At 48.3% G+C, this 19,438-nt stretch overlaps 1 protein-coding gene across 3 annotated transcripts in view; it reads right to left on the bottom strand.

Annotated features, from left to right (window-relative positions):
• Window positions 1-19,438, bottom strand: part of Cdh4 (cadherin 4) — a 500,103-nt gene that overhangs the window by 131,885 nt on the left and 348,780 nt on the right. For all 3 annotated transcript variants that reach the window (XM_052722882.1, XM_052722884.1, XM_052722883.1), the window contains exon 3: window positions 10,051-10,277. In XM_052722882.1, the coding sequence (XP_052578842.1) occupies window positions 10,051-10,277 (227 nt within the window). The remainder of the gene's footprint in view (window positions 1-10,050; window positions 10,278-19,438) is intronic.

Below are 19,438 nucleotides of genomic sequence, written 5' to 3'. Positions count from 1 at the left end.
TAGGGATGGGATGGTGGACCTGAGGGTTAGGATGATGGACTTAGGGATGGGATGGTGGACCTAGGGATGGGATGGTGGGCCTGAGGGTTAGGATGATGGGCCTGGCAAGGACTCAAGGACTCAGGGGTGGGATCCTAAATCAACAAAGGTTTATTCTTTCCCAGTGGGAGGCCAGAGCCCAAGACCGAAGTGTTGGCTGAGGCTGAGAGGTTGACTCCCTGCCTACCAGGCATGCTGACGGTCCTTGGCAATCCTGGGGGTGTAGAGACACATGCTGTCCTTGTTTTCACTTCCTGACAAAGTTCTCCCTGTGTGTCTGTGTCACCCCCTTTACAGGGATCTAACCCATTGTAAAATCCATCTTCAAACGGGATCGATCACCTTCTACGGCACTAGAGGCTGAGACACAACTGATCCCTTGTAGCTGGAGGCCGCGGTAGCTGGCAGCTGCCTGTGAGCAGATCCCTCAAAAGTGCTGAGGTGCTGGAAGGCCCAATATTAGTTTCATAAACAACAGTGTCTTTTTGGCAAACTGTACCCATGGGCCCCATCGCCACATTCAAGCTCTGTACCAGCCGGGCAGATGACGACGGCGAGGGAAGCTTCATCTTCAGTATTTACCGCAAGGCCGCGACGCTCGGATTCCTCAGGGGCACCTCATCGCTCCTCTGGGAAATATGTGACCTCATTTGCATTTCCTAATTGAATTGCTATCGGCTTTCCTGCAAGACTGCACAAAAGGACGTTCTTCCAGATTTGAGCAGCGCTCGAACCGCACACGGAAAGGCGGCCTTTAATAGCTGCTGGGGGTTGGGGGAGGAGAGAAGTTGCCAAATTTTTATGGTTCATCTCACTGTGAAGCTGTCGGTTTTACCCAGAGCCATGGAGAGTCGCTAAAATAATGAATGGGGAGGCGCTGGACGCGGGAGAGAAATGGAATGAACAGAACCAAGAAATTAGGGGATCCCCGGCGACAGCCCTTGAGGGATTTACTCCAAGGCCCCTTTCCACGAGCGCTTCCCAGAGCGTAATCATTCCGTGCACGCTGCTTTACAGGCAGCTGTTCTCCTCTCCAGAACCTTCTATGACAGGACGCTTGCTTAGGGTGCATCTCCATGTGAGTTCACTTCCTTCAAGCCCTGCTGGGAAGCCCTCGGCATGTGTATTTTTAAGTGTGTATGTGTGCTTGTGTGTTGCATATGCATGTATGACTGTGTGCAAGTGTAATGTATATGTGAGCATGCATGTAGTGTGTCCATATGTTGTGTACTTGTGTGCAATGCATGTATGTGTAGTATGTATGTAGCCTATGTGTGCATGTAGTGTGTATGTAGTCTATGTGTGCAAATGTGTAGTGTATATGTAGTATATGTGTATAGTATATGTGTGTGTGATGCGTGTGTTCTAGGTGTGCATTTGTGTTCTGTTGGATGTGCAATATGTGTGTGTAGTGTATGTTTGTGTAGTTTATATGTGTAGTGTATATGCCTGTGTATTTCTGTGTAGTGTGTGTATCTGTGGATATAGTGTGAGTGGGTACATCTGCATGTGTGTGTGTAGTATATGTGTGTGCAGGTGTGGAGTGTGTGTAATGTATATGTGTCGTGTATGTGCATATGTATATATATACATATATATGTAGATGTAACCATACATACATACATACAGACAGACAGACATTATATATTATATATGTATTGTGTGTAGGCCAGAGGTCAACATCAGTGTCTTCCTTGATTATTACCACCTTATTAAGTGGGGACAGCACAGTTTTCCCTCCAGGTCACAAGTGAAGTCTTTAAACATTGCAGGTCAGGAGGTGAACTTGAATATATTGTATAGGAACTAGTGTAACCATGTAAAATACAGGGACCTCGGGTGTGACTCAATGGGAGAAGGCCCTTGTTTTGATTCCTGGAATCACATATATGATATATATGCATATGTTATATATATATATATAATGTCTGTCTGTCTGTCTGTATGTATGTATGTATGTGGGGGTCCCTGGGCAACAGTCTTTGAGGAATTCACTTCAATGCCCCTTTCCATGAGAGTTGCCTTGGGACTTCAGCACTCCATGGACTGTGTTTCACAGGTGGTCGTAGATTGAGACTTATTCCATGCTGGAGTCTCTCGACTCTCAGGAGTCCAGGCTGGGACCTGAGCAGGTAAAGACACCTGACTTGCTGCCAAGCCCGGGACCCTGGAGTCTTCACGGTAGGAGGAGAGAATGGACTTCCACAAACTCTCCTCTGACCTCTCCACATATGCTGCAACATGTGTGCCCCCGCATATATACACACATGTAAATAATGTAAGCAAAATGTAAACATTTTCTCCTGGGCTTATTATTCCGCCCTCTCTTGTCTCTGAATCTTTGCTCCTGAAGCTCCTTTAACTGCTGAGTCCTGTGGTTCTTCAATGAGGTCAACTCCACCCCCCAAGGAATCTTTGGCAGTGACTGGAGACAGTTGGGGTCCAACTGCCATTCACTGAGCAGAGGCACAAGGTAGAATTAATGTCCTCTTGACATGAAGTCTCCCAGGAATTAAAGGAAAAAGACCTTTAAAATGCCCTAATAAATACTGTGAGCTACTGAGTGGCACTGAGATCCACTTGCTGGAGTTCATTGTTGGTGCACACAGCACGATTTCTCCACACCCAGCTAGTCTCCCCCATCAGTCCAGTGACTTACCTGTCACCCCTTCAGGTTTTACATTTCAGTGCTAGCCTTATTTATCTTGATTTCTTTTCTTGTCTTATCGCACTAGCTTGGACCTTCAGTGCACGAGGTGGGAGCCCCCTTTCCCTGTTTCAATAGCTGACTGGATGGCCACCGTTGAGTTGGTAAATCCCTTTGTGAACCACTGTAAGGCCACGTCTCTCCTAATAACCTGAAAATTCCTAGTATCTGGGACAGAAGTTAATTTTTAGTAATTGATATGTAGAGGATCAAGCAATCTCTTAATCTTTCTATGAACTGCATAGACTAAGCTAATCTTATATTCTTAGGATAAATACAATTCAGTTGTGATTTATCAATCTATGTAAACACAGCTAGATTAAAGTTTAATTTTTTAAGTTTTGTTTATACAGATTTACAGGTAGCACTGATCCATGATTATCTTTTCTATCGTGCAATCTGTAAGTTTTGGATTTTGGTTTGGGACATAGTTTTGCTGGTTTTGGAGAAGGCTTTTGTCAGGCAAGATAATTTTCTGCCTGGAAATAACTCATGTTGAGTTCCAGACGTGAGTCCTGTTCGCTTGAGCCACGATTTTGCTGGTTTGGGACACGCTGTCCATGGGTTTACAGGACTAACCTTCTCATTTAACTCTCTGGATAAGTTAATGTGGAATCAATCTTAATTTCTCCTCTTAGCTAAGGGAGAACCTACTGGCAGAGTAGAAATGTTCCCTTGATATAGATTTTAATTTTGTTTATAATAATAAATTTGGCTGTTTCTTTGCCTTTTGGCTAAGATCAAGTGTAATAACAGAGATCAGAGCTTTTTTTTTTTATCATGTTAGTTTTGGTAAACTTTGTTTATTGACTCTCAATGCTTTTGGCAAAAATCACACACACTCCCTTCACATAACTTCCTAGTGTCCATGTGACCAGTCAGCACTGTCTTTTTATCCTAGAATTGGGTGTTTGCTGCTTCTGTCTTTTTTTCTTACCCAGAATGATCAGCTTCACCATTGTTGAGCCTGTTTTTGTCACTGATTCTATGACTTTCTGATTTCCTGTGTTCTCTCTCTGTCTCTCCCTTTGCTTTTTTTTCTCTTTTACTTGGGCCTCATTTTCTGTTCTCTTGGCAGTTTCTAGGGACGGGCATTTAGAAGGCAGTTTCCTTTCTTTATCCCACGGTCCATGAAGCCCAGACATTTCACCTGGGTGTACCCCACTAGTTTTTTTATTCAGTCAACATACTCCCTAATTTACATTTCAGTTCTGTTCTACCCAGGGATAAGAACGAGGCTTTCACTGGACTTATAGATGTATGGGCATTTTTCAGCTATCTGCGACTGATTTTTAGCTCAATTGCTCTAACATTAAAAACAAACAAACAAACAAACAACCTTGCAACCCATGTCTATTTGGACTTTAAATCTTGCAACTATGGTGAGACTTTTTGGGTTAAAGGTTGGAACTGGACTGTCTGTAGTTAGAAGGGGGGGCCCTTAGCACACAAGGCTGAGCTTCCTGATTGTGTGGTCCCCTCCTGTTTCCTCACGGGAGCTCGCATGTCTGTCTGTACTCACAGATGGATGCTTGTTAACGTTTGAAATGAATTGCACACTTGCTTGTTATCTCTCCCCTTACTCCCATCAACTTGAACTGCTTGGAGTCACATCCGTGCACCGCCACCCTGGGTCTCGTGTGTCCTCTGGTCTCTGTGACCTATCCCCACTCAATGTACCCAGTCTGTTTGTCTGATGTCAACAGAGCTCCTCCAGCTTTCTTCTGCTTGTTATTTACACAGTTTCCCCCCAGGATTTTACTCTCAACCTGTCTCCATTCTTACACTTCCGAGATGTGTATTTAGCAAGCTGCACCTAGCAGGGTTTTTACTTATTCAGTCTGTCAACATGTTTTCTTTTATTTGTATGTTAACATGTCTTCATTTTTATAATTACCGAGATATTTGTAAGCATACCATCTTACTCCAAGAGAAATATATTAGCCCATCTGTTCTGTTTTCCTTCCTGCTCTCTTGAATTTATTTTCTTTAAACACACAGACACACAGAGACACACACAGACACACACACACACAGACACACACACTTACATACAATCTTATGACTTTCAGTGATTTTTCAAAGACTTTAGAGTAAGTATTTTTAAAGGAAGGTTTTACTTGTTAAACTTTTAAATATTTGTTTTTATTATGAGTGTATAAGTGTTTTGCCTGCAAATATGTATGTGCATTGTATGTGTGCAGTGCCTGCAAGGGCCAGAGAGGGGGTTGGATCCCCAGGAATTAGAGTTGCTGGGAGGCATGAGCGAGCATATGGGTCCTGGGAACTGAACCTGGGTCCTCTGTAAGAGCATCACGTGCTTTTAACCATGGAGCCATCTCTCCAGTCCCTAGAATAAGTATTTTTTATCTTATCAAAGTATAATAAAGTTGAACATCTGTTATCAAAAAATTCAAAAGCTGAAATGTTTTGAGCACCATCATGACATCCAAAGTGGAAAATTCCACACCTGACCTCTTATGATAAGTCATAGCAAACACACACACACACACACACACACACACACACACACACACACACACACACACGTACACAACACATACACACATGTACACACACATACACACATGTACACACAGCTCCAGGCTAAGTGTACAAAATGTAGATGAAATAGATAATGCCTGTGTTTAGCCTTGGGTTGTATCCCCAAGATGCCTCACTATAGTCTTATGCAAATATTCTAAAATATGAAGAAGTCTGAAACCGTCTGGCCTCAAGCATTCTGGGTAAGGAATGATCAACTTTATTAAAATTGGATGCCAGAATTTTCCAGAGCAGAGATTCTCAACCTTCCTAATGCTTCGACCCTTTAATACAGTTCCTCATGTTGTGGTGACCCCCAACCATAAAATTATTTTTGTTACTAATTCATAACTGGAATTTTGCTATTCTTGTGAATCATAATGTAAGTATCTGAGTTTTCTGGTGGTCTTTTTTGGGTTGCAACACACAGGTTGAGAACCTCTGTTCCAGAACAATGTGTCTCAGGTCTTTGTGGTGCCAGCAGCCACTTCTCAGAGTTCATATGTTTCCTTCCCAGAGTTCACACACTCCCTGTTTCCCACATGTGCTGTTAACACACCATTTTGTCTTCCTGTCTTGAACCCTCACCCATCCTTCACCTCCCACATCCTTCACCTCACCCCTCCTCACCTCACCCATCCTTCACCTCACCCCTCCTCACCTCACCCCTCCCTCACCTCACCCATCCCTCACCTCACCCCTCCTCACCTCACCCATCCTTCACCTCCCACATCCTTCACCTCACCCCTCTTCACCTCACCCATCCTTCACCTCACCCCTCCTCACCTCACCCCTCCCTCACCTCACCCATCCCTCACCTCACCCCTCCTCACCTCATCCATTCTCCACCTCAACCATCCATCCTTCACTTCACCCCATTGTTAACCTTAACCAGTCCAGAGAACTAACTCATAACAATTTCTTAAAGCTTTGGTTGGTTTGATAATGCTGTTACTCAGCTTTTTGTGGTAAAGGGTTGTTTCACCAACAGCAGATTCCTCCCTTCTTTTGGCACTGCACAAACAAGCTTCCTTACCCTGCAGCCCCAACGTCCCTGTGATCCCAAGCCTCAGCTGTTCTCCCTCCCACTGCCACTCTGTTTTCTTTTCTTTCGAGCTCAGGTTTAATCTGTTTTAAGGTGTGAACTGAGTTTCTTCTATTTTGGGGCTGCCTAGGTTTTAGGACTCCTGGACATGTGTCTGCAGGTCTGTGTCCAGGTGGGACATTTCCCACCTTCGTCTTCACAGACCTCCCTGCTGCTCCGTGTAGCTCCTGCTCCCATAGTCCAAACACACGCCTGCCAGAACTTTCTCTGCGTAGACCATCATGCTTTAGTCTGAATAACTGCTTTGGGAATTCTCTTCATCTGTGTCTAATTTCCATTGATAACAATATCTATCCACAAAAATTTGGTTTTGCTTATCATATTTTTCAATTCCAAATTCTTCCAGTCTTGTCAAAAGCTCTTATTCAGTTTTGTGAACACATTCAGCACAGTCCCATTTTTGCAGCTCTCTGGTCTATGATTTGTTGCTTTCCTGGATTTTCACTAATTTTGTCTTCTTCCATTTCATATGTTTGGTTATTTTCACTTGAGTGCTAGACATTGTATATGGCAGGAGATTTGATTTAAAGCTTGAACCAAAATCTTCCCTAGAGGAGCCCTGCCTTTGCTGTGGCAGGCAGACGGGAACACCAGGAACTGGGGTCACCTTGATCCACTGCTAGAGTGACAGTGTGCTGAAGAGTGAATCAGTATTTCCATTCCTGTAAGGGAGTACCGACGGATACCAGGATCCCACAGTTCTTCCCTGGGCTCCACACCTCCTTCTTCCCCAGCCCCTGGGCTCTGCCCTGGGATGAAGAGCAGTGACGGTGCTGAGCACAGGACCGTGAGGGCTGGGATGTAGCATCAACAGTGCAACAGGCTACTCAGTGTGACCTCCTTAGCTCACAGAACCTCATGGTGCACTCTCCTTAGCTCACAGAACAGGATATGGATGGCATCACTGCTCTCTATTCCAGGATAATCAACCCTGAAATTCCCCAACCCCCCAGTAGCAAACTGGAGAATCTTAGCTTTTCCTCTGCCAGGCTCAGCTGAACCTAGAGAGTCATCATTTATTCCCACCCAGAGGACCAGTTCTCCCCCATGAAAGAGGCTGGGTGACACCGCTCATCTTTACTATCTGTGATGTAGAGACAATGGCGCCTTCTATCCTTGGGATGACAAACTGAGATTTAGTTGGGTTCACACCACTGGAGTGGGGTCTGAGTGGAACTCTAGAGTCAGGACAGGGCCGTTGGCAGTAAGAGAGACGTGAAACTCAGTGGAAGACTGGAATACTGGAGAGGCTGCTGTCACCTGAAGTCATGGGTCAGGGATGATTGGGCTCACAGGCCCTCTGAGCCTGGGACACGAGTATTTTGTCCCTTATGGTGTTTGTTGGTCCCTTTCTAGGCTATCTTCTGAGGTGTGGAGTGCTAGAAGCCGCTAACTGCAGCAATGCATCTGAGCTTGCTTCAGTGACGAGCCTAACGAAAGACATTGATCTATTCTCAGTCAATAATTTTACCCCAAGCCTCTGACGGGCTGTAAGGAGCCTGAGTTTTGATCACCAGGTCCAGAGTTTCTGCATCACAATCCAGAGCCTGGAGCTGCTTGACTCAGGAAGTCACAGCTGTGATGATTAACATCGATTGCCAGTTTGATACGATGGAGAATCCCTGAGAGGACAAGCCTCTGCGCATGTCTGTGAGCAAGTCTCCAGATTATGTTAGCTGAGATGGGAAGATCCACCCCAACAGTGGCAGCACCACCCCGTGGCTGGGGTCCTCGGCTGAACAACAAGGAGAAAGGGAGCTGAGGACCACTGTTCACCTCCTTCTGCTTCGCAAGTGTGGATGCAATGTGCCCGGCAGCCTTGCCTTCCTGCTACCACGGCTTCCCCTCCATAACGGACTGTGCCTTCCTGAACTGTGAGCCACAGACTCATCTTCACTCGGCTTGCTTCTTGTCAGGCATTTCACACGGCAGCAGCAAGAGGAGTAACTAGCACTGAGGGGAAATAGCCTGGCGAAGAGTGTCGTGCATGACGAGCACACAGGGAAGTGCGAGCAGCCACACCGGCCTGTCTTGGAGTCTTCAGCATCCATAGGCAGGGGAAGGGTGTGTGTGTGTGTGTGTGTGTGTGTGTGTGTGTGTGTGTACTAGTAATATGTTAAGATGCTTGATTCCCGTACCCAGAAAATGCTCTCATGACCTGCTTTTCCACACCATGGTGGGGAAGAATATCCTCCTAAGTTTCTGCTCCTACTTGGATTCAAGAAAAAAAGATCAAAACCCAAAGTGGATTCCTTGGCACACCTGCCCTGCAAGCTGTTTCACAAAGGGTTCCTTGGTCAGATAGGTTTTTGGAAATGTGCAGATTTTCTCCCTCTAAGAGGCTTTCAAAGGTGCATTCAGTTATGTAAGATTCCGGGTAAACCCATATAAAAGAATGTGGTTACCTTTGTTCAACTAACTTCAGGTCTTGTGGGCATTTCCTGGGGGAGCCCCCTTGCAGCTGCCTGAGACTGCTCTATGCTGCACTGTGATTATGGAAGCACACGGAGTTCGAGGGACCTGTCATGCTCTCCTCTAAGCACGCTGGTTTTCTCAGTGTCTCCCTATTGCAGGCCCCCAGGCTGCAAGCTGCCGAGGACAATTTTAAGAGCCATGCTAGCCCCAGTTCTGATGCCTGGAGGCTGGTACGGCTACCTAGGCTTCCCAGCACAAGCAAGAATGGAACAGAGAGGATGTCACGGAGGCTGCGTGGAGTCTGGTCAGAGTGCTGGACAGTGCAGAAGAGTGATCTCGGGACCAGGACAGGGGAGGTGCCCTCACCCCCTTTATTTTCCGGGGACACAGCTGGGGGCTGAGAGGGAGCACAGACTGCAGACACCACAGGAGAACTCACGTCTCTTCATTTTCCTGACCCTCCATGACTGACCTTCACCCCTCCCTCTCCCTCCCTCCCTCTTCCCTTTTGCCTCTCTCTAGTCCTCTCTCCTTTCCTGCCTCCACCTCTTTCTCTCTATCTCTTCATCCCTCCATCTTCTATCACCCCTCCCCTCCTCACTTATCACCCCTCCCCTCCTCACTTATCACCCCTCCCCTCCTCACTTATCACCCCTCCCCTCCTCACTTATCACCCCTCCCCTCCCCATTTATCAACCCTCTCTGCTGTCCCCTCTCTGTCTCTCATTCTCCTCACCTTTCTCCCCATCCCTCGCATCTCTCTCTTCCTGTCTGTTCTCTCTCCTTTTGGCTCTCCCTCCATGTCTCCGTAGCTCTGAACTAACTTACCCTGGTTTTCCCAGCCTTGTGGTTCATCTGCTTTACCTGCCAGCTCTCCTGACCTTGAAAGCTACTAGTAGGCTCAACACTCAGAGCCCAGGCTACACACAGAATTTGTGGTTTGTAGAACAGGATGGAAGTGTGGGTAACTCATTCAAAACACAACAAAGAAGGCAGTTTAGTAGACTAAGCTCAGGGCCCGGTGTGCTTGTCACATGTCCTACCCATGAGAGCAACTCTATCACCTCAGAATGAATGGTGTGGAGGCTAGGGGTGATGCTGTGCCTTTGATGGGCACAGACAAAGATCTGTCAACCTTCATTTTCTAGGAGTCAGGGAAAGGCTCTGCTGGGGACCGCCCAGAGTAGGGGACACTTTGGCTCTGGACTCAGACCTTCCTGCTTGTGCTGTCTCATCTTACCTTGTGTTCAGAGTGTGGGGATGAAGTCTGAGCTACCAGCAGCCGCACCATGGCATCCCATTGCTCAGCAGTCTGGTGTTCCCGTGCAGTCACAGTAAAGGCCACCTGCTCTGAGGGGATCTTCAGCTCCCGGGTGGCGAAGACTGTCCCATCTGCCCCGACTTTGAAGTCCAAACTGTTGGTCTCATACTGCGTCCCTTTGGTGCCCAAGCAGCTGCTGAACTTGACTGTAAGAGGAGAGAAGATGGTCAGGTGGCCAGCAGGTGAAAGGCTGCAGTGGCAGGTACAGCATCTGGGCCCCAAGTAGCCCTCAGACAGCAGAGACCTCACTGGGGTCGCCTTTGTCTTCCAGGAGAAGTAGCTGGAGGCCAAGAAAAAGGATGGATGAGCATCAACCCTCCAAACCCAGGTGGACAACCTCCACTCCGGACAGTTTCTGCCCCATGCAGAGCTTGTGTGGCTCAGTGGAAGCAGGAACCTCTACCCACTGGAAGACTTTCACATTCCCACCTCTTGCCTCACACCAGCCTCTGCCTGTCAGTGTAGACGCCCAGTCCTTTGGATCTGTTTTTTTGTGCCCAAGGGAGTTGAGTGCAATGAAGGAACCAGAGAAAGTTGGCACGTCAAGACTCTCCCCCTCCACATTAGAACATTCTGGAAATGGGATTTGCATGGCTGGCCCTTCCATGGCTTAGTGAGATCTGACACTTGTCAGACACCTGGGTCCTGCTGGGGCAGAGGCAGGATGACAGGCCTGGCTCAGCCATAGACTTTCTTGGTTAGTGACAGAGTTAACAAAGCCTATGACACTGCTGGGTATCCTGCATCATTTTGCTTCCAAAACATCAATTAGGCAACGAAATTGTTGGCCCCTCCTGATGTACCAGCGCTTCAGCCATTTCCAGCTCCACCACAGAAAGAGACATCGCCAAGACTACATATTCATCTGGCCCACGGAGGTGCATTTTTTAGACACACGCTTTTGTGACTGTCACCCAACTCGGTGGTAAATTATGAAGCACCAACAGCTGGTGTCACATTCTGCTGATAAAAGCAATGGATAAAGTTACCCAGTATTTATAAAAATGTGGGTATCTAAGCAATTATGGTGGGAGGATTGGTTTTATAAGCAATTTCACTGTCACAGCTTACATGATTTAATTACTATTTATTCTAGAAACTAAAAAAAGCGACTTGCACTTACATTTGATAAAGTGTTTTTCCTGCATGTTCACCTTTTATTGCTGCCTGCCTTGGAATAACAAATAACATGTGGGTTCCCTTGTCTGGAATCATTCACTAGAGATGTCTCCCCAGTTGCTGGTTCCTCCTGCTTATGGGTTTAATATGAATGTGTCTTTATTTTATTATTATTATTTGAGACAAGTTTTCTCTATGTAGCCCTGGCTGTCCTGGAACTCTCTTTGTAAACTAGGCTGGCCTTGAATTCAGAGATATGCTTGCCTCTGCCTCCTCAGTGCTGGGATTAAAGATGTGCACCACTATGCCTGGCTTGAAAGTGTTTTTAAATCTAATAAGACCAGGCACTTACGCTCTGTCAGTGACAGAGTCATCAGGGTAGAGAACCTGGCTGTGTCTTCTGAGGGTCAGGGTGCCTTTCTGTGGCTAAGTATCCTTGAAGCTGGAGCTAGGTGTCTGTATCAGAGGCTAAGCCACAGGCATTCATTCTCTCACATTTTTCTCTGTCAAAGGGCCTGGATCCTCAAATAACTTGATGTCATTATAACTTCACTTGTACTGTGGGTTTGACTCTGCTCTCTGACAGAGCAGAAGTGTCTGGTCTCATTATATTTAGAAACACTTTCAAGCCTGGCACAGTGGCTCAGTTTCTAATGCCAGTGCTTGGAAGGCAGAGACAGGCAGACCTCTGAGTTTGAGGCCAGCCTGGTCTACAGAGTGAGTTCCAGGACTACTCTAGAATGGAGTCCACTATGATTTGGGAGAGGTAAGGGTCACTCTTACTCCATGAGTACGCTACCCAACTCATTACTTAAAACGTAAACCCCACAATGCAGGGCCGGCTGGTGAGATGGCTCACTGATGAAGGCACCTGCCGTGAAGCCCGATGACTTGAGTTTGATCCCTGGGATCCCTGGGTCAGAAGAACGTAACCGACTCCCACAAGCTGTCTCCTGACTGCCACATGAACACTGTGGCATGTGCTGCCCTCACATAAACAAACAAACAGATTAATGAATAAATGTAAAATCATAAGGCAGAGCCCAGTGGACTGTTCTGCACTTTGGGGCAGCTCACTCCAAGGGGGGTTTGCTTTGCTTTACTAAACAAACTTCTGCTTAACCTATCTGTGTCTCTCAACTGAATTCTTTCTCTCCAGACAACAAGGACTGGAAGGTCCCCATTTCTCAGATGGACAAAGGGTTGGGTTGTGGCTCCTTGGCACTATTTACTTTTCCATTGATGAACTCTTTTTTTCCAAATGAAAAGAAATTAGCAAACTGTTTGCCCCAGTCATATACAAATTAAAATCAGCAACAAATCCAGTGGACCCATCACTGCTGACCCCCAGCTGTTAGCAATAAAGATAAAAAGGACAGTGGCTGGTTTGTGGTAAGAGCAGCACTACTCAGATAAGCCCCTGCACTCCAAAAGCCAATTCCTAGTAAAACCAACTTGATAGCATTGGGGACTGATCCCTTAACTCCTCCATGGGTGGTGGTAGGGAGCTCTCTGGAGTCAGGAGTGGTGATGAAGAAGGCCCTTTGGGCTGCAGCAGGGCACCCGCAGAGGGATTCCAGCAGGCACTGGAGTCCTGTGTGCTGTGTGCGACCCTGGTGTGTGAAAAACAAACTGCAGTCGTTGAAGGACAGTTACAGCCAGAGTGACCAGGGCTAGAAGGCAGTGTAGAGCTGAGTGCCACTGAAGCAGAGGACCTGTGGGCAAAGCCCACACTGCATCGAATCCCTGCGGCTTGTTTCAGGGCCATCACAAACACCTTCCTTCTCTTTCCATACTAGGGCTTAAATTTTTTTTGAGATAAGGTCTCACTATTTAGCCGAAGATGGCTTCAGACTCATGGAGATATGCTTGCTTCAGCCTCCTGAGTGCTGGCATTGCGAGTGTGCACTACTGAGCACTGTGCCTGGCTTCAGGACACTTTGACTATGTCTGTCTAAGGCTCAACAGTAAAGCATGAAGCAAGCTGATGCTCTTGGACTGCTCCTGGCCTTGTGTGCATCTCTTCAGTTACACCAGGGGCCAAACCTCACCTGTCAGAACTCTTTTCAAAGTCCCATTGTGTGGAAGTGGCCCTCCCACAGTCCAGCAGTCTAGCACTCCCTGAACATGAACACACAGCCATCATAATGGGTCCTCAGCCCAGCACCATTTCTTTTGTCTTTCCAGGAGGGTTCAGATACCTTTGTCTAAAATGTTACCCTACACCTCTCCTGTCCCCACAGACCCAGCAGCACAGATGCAGCCATGCTTGCACACACGTCTGCAGATGCATCCCATGCTCCCTGCATCCCAGTCACCTTGAGCTTCAGAAGGAAGCTCGGCTTTCATCAGGAGGCTGGCTTTAAACCTTAGCCCTTATCATTTTTAATTGCTGGCTCCATGGGTGGAACTGGGGTGGCACACGTTTGCAGAGGTGGCCTGACATTCATGGGGGCAGTAGACGGTGTCTCCCCTAAGCAGAATTGTGCTGTGTCTGCGAACACATCGTTTTATTATTTCCCTTGTTAGGTGAGTTGAGAAAGATCAAACGAGCCAGAGGTGAGCGTGTAGCTGGATCCTTGCCGAGGAACAGATGAGCCTTCACGCCTGCCGTTAAGCTCACAGAACCAGCCATTCTGACTCCATCTCCCCGCTCCTTCAGCCCTCCCTCCCACATTTGCTCAGGGCCTCCCTACCATCCAGCCAGGGTTCTAGGTGTGGGACAGGCAGACTCAGAGCTTGCTCAGTGGATCTTGGTGTGCAGAGGACAACAAATGGACGAGCCAGTGTGTAAACAAAACCCCAGGGGCCAGGACAACAGGGGAGGCTAGAGGGGGCAGTATAGAGGCAGTGTCTGCCCCTCCTCAGTGTCAGAGGAAATGTCCTAAGGTGGGACAGCAGTCAAAGGCCCTGATTCAGCCCCGGGATGAGGACGGAATGAACCTGTGGAGGATCATGGAAGATGCTTAGTTGAGTGTGATGGGTGGGGATGACCTTGTGGATGGGTGATTGTGAGAACTGTTGCTGTTGTTAAGGAACCCACTGGAAATAACACTCTTCCTTAATGAGACTTGAACAGTTAGCCCTGGCAGGGGTCATGCACTGGCGCCCCCTCCTGGCTCAGTTCCCTTCGACCTGCATCTTTGTCTTGAACCTGCTGTGATGTGTGGGCCAGAAACACCCATCATTTGGTGAGGAACTGTGTGCCGCTGGGGACAGGCTCTCTGCCCTGCAGCTTGCTCCAGCTTGCATTCCTGGCTCCCAGGTGAGAGTCCATGCAGAGAGGGGGCTACCTCTTTTTGTGCTGGGATGTTTGAGAGCACTGGGGTGATGATGCCCTGGGAGTACCAAGCCACTGGCCATAGAGCTTCCTCAGAGCAGAGTAGCAGGGGGATTTGGGACATGTGGCTCCACACTCTGATGGATTTTGTTACAAGGGTCTGGTGGGGGTAGAGTTGAGGTTATTGTTGCAGCAGAAGTTGCTTCTCTCGTTCCCAACCTAGCCTGGGAATCCGAAGGGTGTCATCTGGAGCTGCAGGCAGCCTTCTGCATCCTGTGCAGCCGGTCTGATTTGAGAATTCCTTCCCAGGAAGATGGATCTACCCACTCCTTATGAAGCCCCAGTGACAGGCCACAGTATGATTCCACCAAAATGTACTCTGGGGAATCAATGAGTTGGGCTTGCTTACAGAACATGGGTGATGGTTTTTCTGTAGACTGTGGGTGACCTTAAAGGAGCCACACTGGAAAATTTTCACCCAGCGTAGGTGGAGACCCCCACCCCCACCCATTGACCTTCCCCAGTCCATTACTCTAGCACTGTCTGAGACCCCAAGGTCATGTGCAACTAGGTAGAACTGCATGCAGATGAATGGGAAGTGCAGGAGGAATCTGCCAGAATCTCAGGTGAGGGTCATGACCTCCCCACCCTGCCTTCTCTGAGGGAAAATCAACAGACCCCTCTCTTGATGAACTCCTGAGACCAAGCACAGCAGATCTGTTGATGATAGCAGCTAATTTGCACAAAGGATCACTTTCTATGAAGTCCACCCAGATGTTTTCTTCTGTGCACACTGTAGCCACACACAGGTATGCCACAGACCTCTCAGGAGCCACCTGCCCCCTCCTGCCTGTGACAGTGTATGGTAACTCCACCATAAGGGGCTGGGCCAAAGGAACTGCTTCTCTCTGCTTTTTCCCAAATGGCCTGTGGAGTCTGGAGGTGCTGTTTGCCAGATACCACAGGGTGCCATGCCCGACAGCTAGGGAGCTGCCTTCCTGTGGCTCACCTGGACTCTGGTGGATCTCTGCTTGCTAGCCTAGAACAGGGCTGGAGGCTGGCTTAATTTACTCTGGTTTGATGTTGCTCATCAGATCCTGAGGTGGCCATATGCTGACGAAACAGGGAAGCTGTTTCTAGAAAGTGTGGTTTGGTCTGCTGACCTCACTAAGGGATGCCTTGAGCCAAGCCGGCACTGTGCTGGTGAGGGAGGGGGATGACGGCCTGTGCATATGGCTCCTGACTTTGGACTTGCAAGTCCTTCAGCAGTCATGTGATCCTCTGTTGCTTAGGTGTTTGGTGCTGCTGGACAGGCCCACTCTATGAGGATAGAGCATCGGCCTGACTATTAGAGGATATACGGGCTAGGTGAGCAATATCAGAATGTCACTGCCTCCTTTGCCTGCATCGTTCTTGTCTGAACTGTCAGCACACAGGATTCAGTCCATCAAGAATCCCAGCAGAACTCAGCTCTCTGCAAAAGGTCCCTCTGCTCTCTTCTGCAAACTATCTCCTATGTTGATGTGGCTGAACTAGCTTGTTCTACCAGGTCTCAAGTTCATTGTCTGGTCCTCATGGCTCACTCTTCCTTTAAGGTTTATTACTTTTAATTATGTCTACGTGTCTCTGTGTGGGTATGTGCACGTGAACAAAGGTACTGATGGAGATCAGAGATGGCGTTGGATTCCATGGAGCTGGAGTATAGGAGGTTGTGAATTACCCATGGATGCTGGGAATCAGATTCAGGTTATTACTGAGCCAGCTCTCCAGTCCTGATCCCTGCTTCTTCTGGGACAAAGTCTCTGTATTTGACCCCACCCCCACACCAGCATCGGTTCACTATCCTAAAGGTAGTGTTGCTGGAGATTTTTAGAACACGCATTTGGTACGGTGAGGGCAACATAGGAAGACAACTCTGGAGTTCAAGGCCTGGCTGTGTTTGAACCTGTGGCCTGGGTACCAACCTTATACAATGAGTGTTATTGAACACTCACACAGTCCCCATCACCAGCCCAGGATGAGGATGAGCCCAAAGGAGTCTCCTCTTCAGAAAACTCACCATCCCTTGGGGAGGCTAGAATTACCAGCTGGGGCTCTGCTGGGGACCTGTTCTGGAGGGTGGAGGAGACTGTGGCTCTCAGGCCCTCTACTAGGGCAGGTTTGAGCAGAGATGGCACAGGGAACGAGCATTTTCAGAAAGGGTTCAGGCTTCCCACCACCCATGGGCTCAGGGTCGGCAGCAGCTGCCTTGCCAGGTGTTTGAGAAAGGACAGGGGATAAATGCACAAACTCCAGCTTCCTTCGCTGTGACTGTGGCTACTGGGTGGAGCTTGGATACAGAACACTGAGTGGAGGCTGAGAAGATGGTGCATTAGGCAAGCCCAGCTTTCCCAACACTGAAGAAAAAGGGCGCTGTGTGGCACAGCAGGAAATCAGGCTTGTCAGGGCTGGGGAGGAGAGAGGATGGACAGGTGGACATGGAGAAGGCCCAGGGAATTCTGAGCAACAGTCTCATGTGGACACAACTCACACAGATATTTCTAAGACTGTGACCCCAGCAAATTATTTAATCCCAGTGTGTCAACCTGGGCTGTCAATCACAATGAACACGGTAGAAGACTTGAGTACTAGAGCGGCCGGGCAGGGCAGGAAGCACCGGCGCCCTTTCCGCTGTCATTCCACACACTTGATCTGCTATGCGAAGTCAAATGTACCAAAGACAGACATTCTCTGCCCACTCAACCAACATCCAGTTTCCAGAAAAATCAGGCCTTTAGGAGCATGAGAAACCCTGCTTCAGAGGAGAGATGGAGGCCTCTTTCCTGCATGATGGCTGAGCCGCCTGCTGTGGATTTCTCTGGAATGGACACAGTCATTGTCACAGTAATCTCATACCACGGTGACTTTGCATCTCTCACTGATAGGAAATTCCAGAATGCTCATTCTGGCCACTAGAAGTCACCTACAGTGAAACATGTGCAGGTTACTGTCTGCTAGCACCGTCTCCCCAGTGTGGCACAATGGGCTCCCCTAGTCTTTATTTAATATTCATGGCTTCAGGTAAAAACAGAAATGAGGAGTGAGAAAGCACCTTAGGCAAGGTCAGAGTCCCAACTATCCATGGCTCCCTGAGGTGTTTGAGCTTTGTCTAGAACTGCCCTGAGTTAGTCAGGGAGAGGGGACAGGCAGGGGACAGACTTTTTCCCTGGGAAGAGGAGGGACTTCCCCAGGTGGGAGGGGCACTTTGACTTCTTGCATTAACAGTGGTCCTTTGGTTATGTGGAGCACCATGCTGCTGTCCTGGGCAGTACCGAAGTGAGTGCAGGAAATAGTCAGTCTTAGAGGGCTGATCATTCCGAGTGGCTTTTCCAAGTGGTTAGAGAAACCGAGCCGTGGGCACCTCATTAATAAATCCCACCAATGCCTCATTAGGGTGGAACACAGTGGCTCTTAATTGAAGAAATCCCTAATGAATCCTCTAATCTAGCCACAGACACTGCAGTTCACTGAGGGCTTTCAGGCCCAGGGAACACCACAACCTCTTCTACCCTGCTGTTCCCGGAACCCAGAGGACTGGCACTCATCTTTCTCATGCTGGTGAAGAATGCTGGGTAGACACTGATGCCCTTCTCATACTGGCCTGGGGGTGGCCTGAGTGTCGGCAGGCGGACGGGCTCTGGGCAGTGGTGGAGTAGCATCCTCATGAATGTCAGCTTGGGGATGGAATTCCGGAGGACTCTAGAGACGTAGCCGGTTGTCACCACAGCTCTTCAAGACTGTGGAGTCCCTTAGACTCCTTGGGGAAATAGGAGGGACTTTAGGATTCTTCAGAGAAGGAGTTTTTCCTCCTTGAAAGTGACATTGCATGGGCTAACTAACATTTCCTGGATATTCTCTCATCCATCCACCCATCCACTCACCCATCCACTCAGTATCAGCTCAGGGTCTACCCCATGTCCTGCTGGGCACCCAGAGGCTATCCTCCTTGTGAATCCTCACAAACTTATATGGGAATTGGCACATCTCAAAAGAGGGGATGAGTGTCAGAGCTGTTAGCTGGAACCTCAGGGTGCCCACATCAGTGAACACCAAGGCAGAGCTTTCTCAGGGTGCTTGGCTGTCTCTTCCCCTCCTCAGGGTCCCCGCTGACTCCAGAACCTTGACTTCTCAGGTGATTCAAATCCACCCTGTCTGCAGTTATTGTGCTTCTGTCCATCTGGTCTTGCTGCTTGCCTTCCTGTTTTGTTCTAGAGACTTCTAGAAGGAGATTTCTAAGGAAACTAGGCAGAGGTGTCTGTTCATGCCCCTGTCTTCAGCCCAACGAAAACAGGGTATGGCAGCATGCTTGTGAAGTCTTGCAAGGTTGCAGTTGGGTTTGTGGGCAACTCTGCTCAGCTCTGCACATCCTCCTTGACAACGGTGCTTGGGGAAAGGGTCCTGCATGGGGTGCAGGGATCTCCTGGAGCAGGTGGTGCTCACACTATGGAGTGTTCTCTACTGTCATGGCTCTGTGGCTCTGGACCTTTCTATGGTGGGCCTCAGGTGCTGCTGGGAGTGAGTACCATTTCTAATCTGGACAGGTGTGAAGTAACATGCCCCTCCTTAGCCTTTGTGATGGATAATGACAATGCAGGAATGGCAGTGACGATGATGAGTGACAGGGGTGATGATGATGATGTGACAGAGCTGATGATGATGATGAGTGACAGGGGTGATGATGATGTGACAGAGCTGATGATGATGATGAGTGATGGGGTGATGATGATGATAATGTGACAGAGCTGATGATGATGATGATGAGTGACAGGGGTGATGATGATGATGAATGACAGGGATAATGATGATGTGACAGAGCTGATGATGATGATGAGTGACAGGGATGATGATGATGTCAGAGCTGATGATGAT

Source organism: Peromyscus californicus, unplaced genomic scaffold, assembly GCF_007827085.1.
Source record: "Peromyscus californicus insignis strain IS unplaced genomic scaffold, ASM782708v3 Scaffold_7__1_contigs__length_154581171, whole genome shotgun sequence".
NCBI classification, from domain to species: Eukaryota; Metazoa; Chordata; class Mammalia; order Rodentia; family Cricetidae; genus Peromyscus; species Peromyscus californicus.
Note: the sequence above shows the minus strand (reverse complement) of the source record. Positions and strands in the feature narration are given on the sequence as shown.